The following is a 2,940-nucleotide window of genomic DNA, read 5'->3' as shown; positions in this document are numbered from 1 at the left end:
AGGCAGGCAGGTGGATGGGGAGACGGCAGGGATGGGCGACGGAGCATCACGTGGCCAGAGAGAGAAGCATAGAGACAGGGAGAGAAAGCTGCAGACAGAGGTGAGCTCAGAAAAACACATACAGGTCAGCACTTCAGCAGGGAGACAGAGACAGACACCGGCAGGCCCTGAAGAGCCAGAGGGAGACGGAGAGAACGCAGAGGCAGGAAGAAAGTCAGAGACCAAGGGAGAGAAACAGAAAGAGTTGGAGAAAAAGAGAAGGGGAAGAAAGACCCAGAGAAAACTGAGACAGAGGAGGGGGCAAGAGAAAGAGAGAGTCAGAGAGATGGAGGCAGAAACAGGAGGGATAGGGGAGCCTGGAGAGAGGCCCACAGGTGGGCAGGGAGACAGGGTGGGAGGTGGGGACTCCGGGGCGGGGGCCACTCACGGAACTCGCACACGAAGGCGAAGGTCTGGGCGCAGTCCGAGGCCACCCACTCGGAGGAAGGGCCTCTCCCGATGTGGCCGCAGGTGTCAGGGGCAGCGGTGGCCTGCCCTCCGCGCCAGTTGCTGTAGGTCACATTGGAGGTGTCCAACCAAATCCCCGGTCCTGGAAGGACAACACAACCACCAGGCCTCAGCAACTGTCTTCAAATTCCATTTATACAAATGCAGGGCTCACCCCTGCTCTGCCGCTGGTGTGCAGCAGGTCAGCAATTAATGTTGATGGGCTGGAGAGCTCTCTCCAGGAGCAGTAAAGGTCTCTTCCTCACTATCATCTTCAAACACTCAATAGAAGAACTGGAACACCAAATTGGAGAGCTTGCAGAAGGTGTTTTGATTAAATAAATGAGGCTGCCAGCTCTGTCTAACCATAATTGATAATTTATTTATTTTGAGATGGGGTCTTGCTTTGTCACCCAGGTTGGAGCGCAGTGGTGCATTTCAGCTCACTGCAACCTCCGCCTCCCAGGCTCAAGTGATCCTCCCAACTTAGCCTCCTGAGTAGCTGAGACCACAGGTGCAAGCCACTATGACTGGCTGATTTTTTTGTATTTCTGGTAGAGACAGGGATTTTGCCATGTTTCCCAGGCTGGCCTCCAGCTCCTAAGCTCAAACTCCATCCGCCTCGGCCTCCCAAAGTTCTGGGATTACAGGCATGAGCCACCGCACCTGGACCTGACCACAGTCTAAGGAAGAGCCAGGGGCCAGGCCCGGTGGCTCACGCCTGTAATCCCAACATCCCAGAGGTGGGAGGATCACTTGCACCCAGGAGTTTAAGACCAGCCTGGGCAACCTAGAGAGACCTTGTCTCTCCAAAAAAAAAAAAAAAAAAGAAAGAAAGATGCAGAAAACTAGCTTCTCAAATTCTGCATTGCTTACTTGTCTCTCAAAAAAAAAAAAAAAAAAAAAATTTAGTCACGCATGGTGCCTGTGGTCCTAGCTACTCGGGAGGCTGAGTTGGGAGGATTGCTTGAGCTGAGGTTGGGGCTACAGTGAGCCATGATCATGCCCCTATACTCCAGCCTGGGAGACAGAGCAAGACCCTGTCTCAAAATAATAATAATAATACAGTTCAGAAGTGGGCCATGGGATGTTTTAACATATCATCTTCTTCATAATCCAAGTATACCTGGGCAGTGCTGAATTAAAACATAAGCAGTTATTGTTACTTTGGGCCTCTTCAGATCCTTGAAAATACTGATGTAACTCTTGAAGAGGAGTGTGTGTGTGTGTGTGTGTGTGTGTGTGTGTGTAAAACAGAACCATGTTGAGGACACCAGAGAGCTAGAAAACACTAAATATAAAAATTTACTGTGGTTGGGCGTGGAGGCTCATACCTGGAATCCCAGCACTTTGGGAGGCCAAGGTGGATGGATCACTTGAAGCCAGGAGTTCAAGACCAGCCTGGTCAACATGGTAAAACTCTGTCTCTATTAAAAGTACAAAAATTAGCCGTAATTCCAGCTACTAGGGAGTCTGAGGCAGGGGAATCGCTTGAACCTGGGAGGCAGAGGTTGCAGTGAGCCAAGATGGTTCCACTGCACTCCAGCCTGGGAAACAGAGTGAGACTCTGTCTCAAAAAACAAAAATTTATTATGGGTACTCAAAAATATAATTATTAATTTATTGAAAGAAATTCATGCAAATGAAATGGTTTTTAAAAATCCAAATGGCACAAACGGTATAAAATGAAAGTATCTTCCCCCTCTAACCTATGGGCTTCTCCATCATTGTTATGTTTCTCATAAATCGTTCCAGGCTGAATTGAATCGTATCCACACATCAGCATTTACTAGTGCCTGAAATCTATTTACACAAATGCCATCTGATTGCACACAGTGTCTGACCCTTGTTTCTTAAACGACATTAAACATTGGAGGTTGTTACCTATCAGCCTAGTTAGAACTACATTTTCTGCAATAACCACACAGTATCCCTGGAGAGGTTTTAATAGGCACAGCTCCTCTAGCTGGATGTGAATGGATGCTCAATACACAGAACTCGGCAACTGTTGCATCTACACCTCACAAAACCATTCAGGAGACACTGCCTGCAGGGGCGTCTTAAGAATTCAAATCCCCTTGGCTGTGGGTTTTCTTAAATGAGCTTCCCAGTGGCTCATTTATTAAAACACTTCCATCCACTCTGGCGTTGTTCTGTGGCTGTTCAGCACGTGCCATGTCTCATTTCTCAAACCCAGTAGCTTATATAGGGGCGAAGAGAACCTCTGGGTACCAAGGTGCCCAGTAGGAAAGTCAGGCTTAGCATTGCTCTCACTGGTAGAGACCCCACTGTGTGCCACCAGCTGTGTCATACTGAGCACATCTTTTCTCTCCAGACTTCATTTTCCTCCTCCGTGAAAGGAGAGCAGCTACGCTTACCTTGTGGGGTCCATGTGAGCATGTGAGGCTTGAATGCAAATATTTTCTCATCCATTCTCTCTTTCTTTTTTTTTTT

At 48.1% G+C, this 2,940-nt stretch overlaps 1 protein-coding gene across 1 annotated transcript in view; it reads right to left on the bottom strand.

Moving 5' to 3' along the window:
- The window catches only part of PKD1L2 (polycystic kidney disease 1-like 2), a 139,916-nt gene that overhangs the window by 135,426 nt on the left and 1,550 nt on the right, over window positions 1-2,940 (bottom strand). Inside the window, exon 2 of the mRNA XM_011990120.1 lies at window positions 428-589. Coding sequence (XP_011845510.1) covers window positions 428-589 — 162 coding nt within the window. The remainder of the gene's footprint in view (window positions 1-427; window positions 590-2,940) is intronic.

The sequence above is a fragment of the Mandrillus leucophaeus genome, unplaced genomic scaffold (assembly GCF_000951045.1).
Source record: "Mandrillus leucophaeus isolate KB7577 unplaced genomic scaffold, Mleu.le_1.0 Scaffold37, whole genome shotgun sequence".
NCBI lineage: Eukaryota > Metazoa > Chordata > Mammalia > Primates > Cercopithecidae > Mandrillus > Mandrillus leucophaeus.
This window is presented reverse-complemented; position numbering and strand designations above follow the sequence as displayed.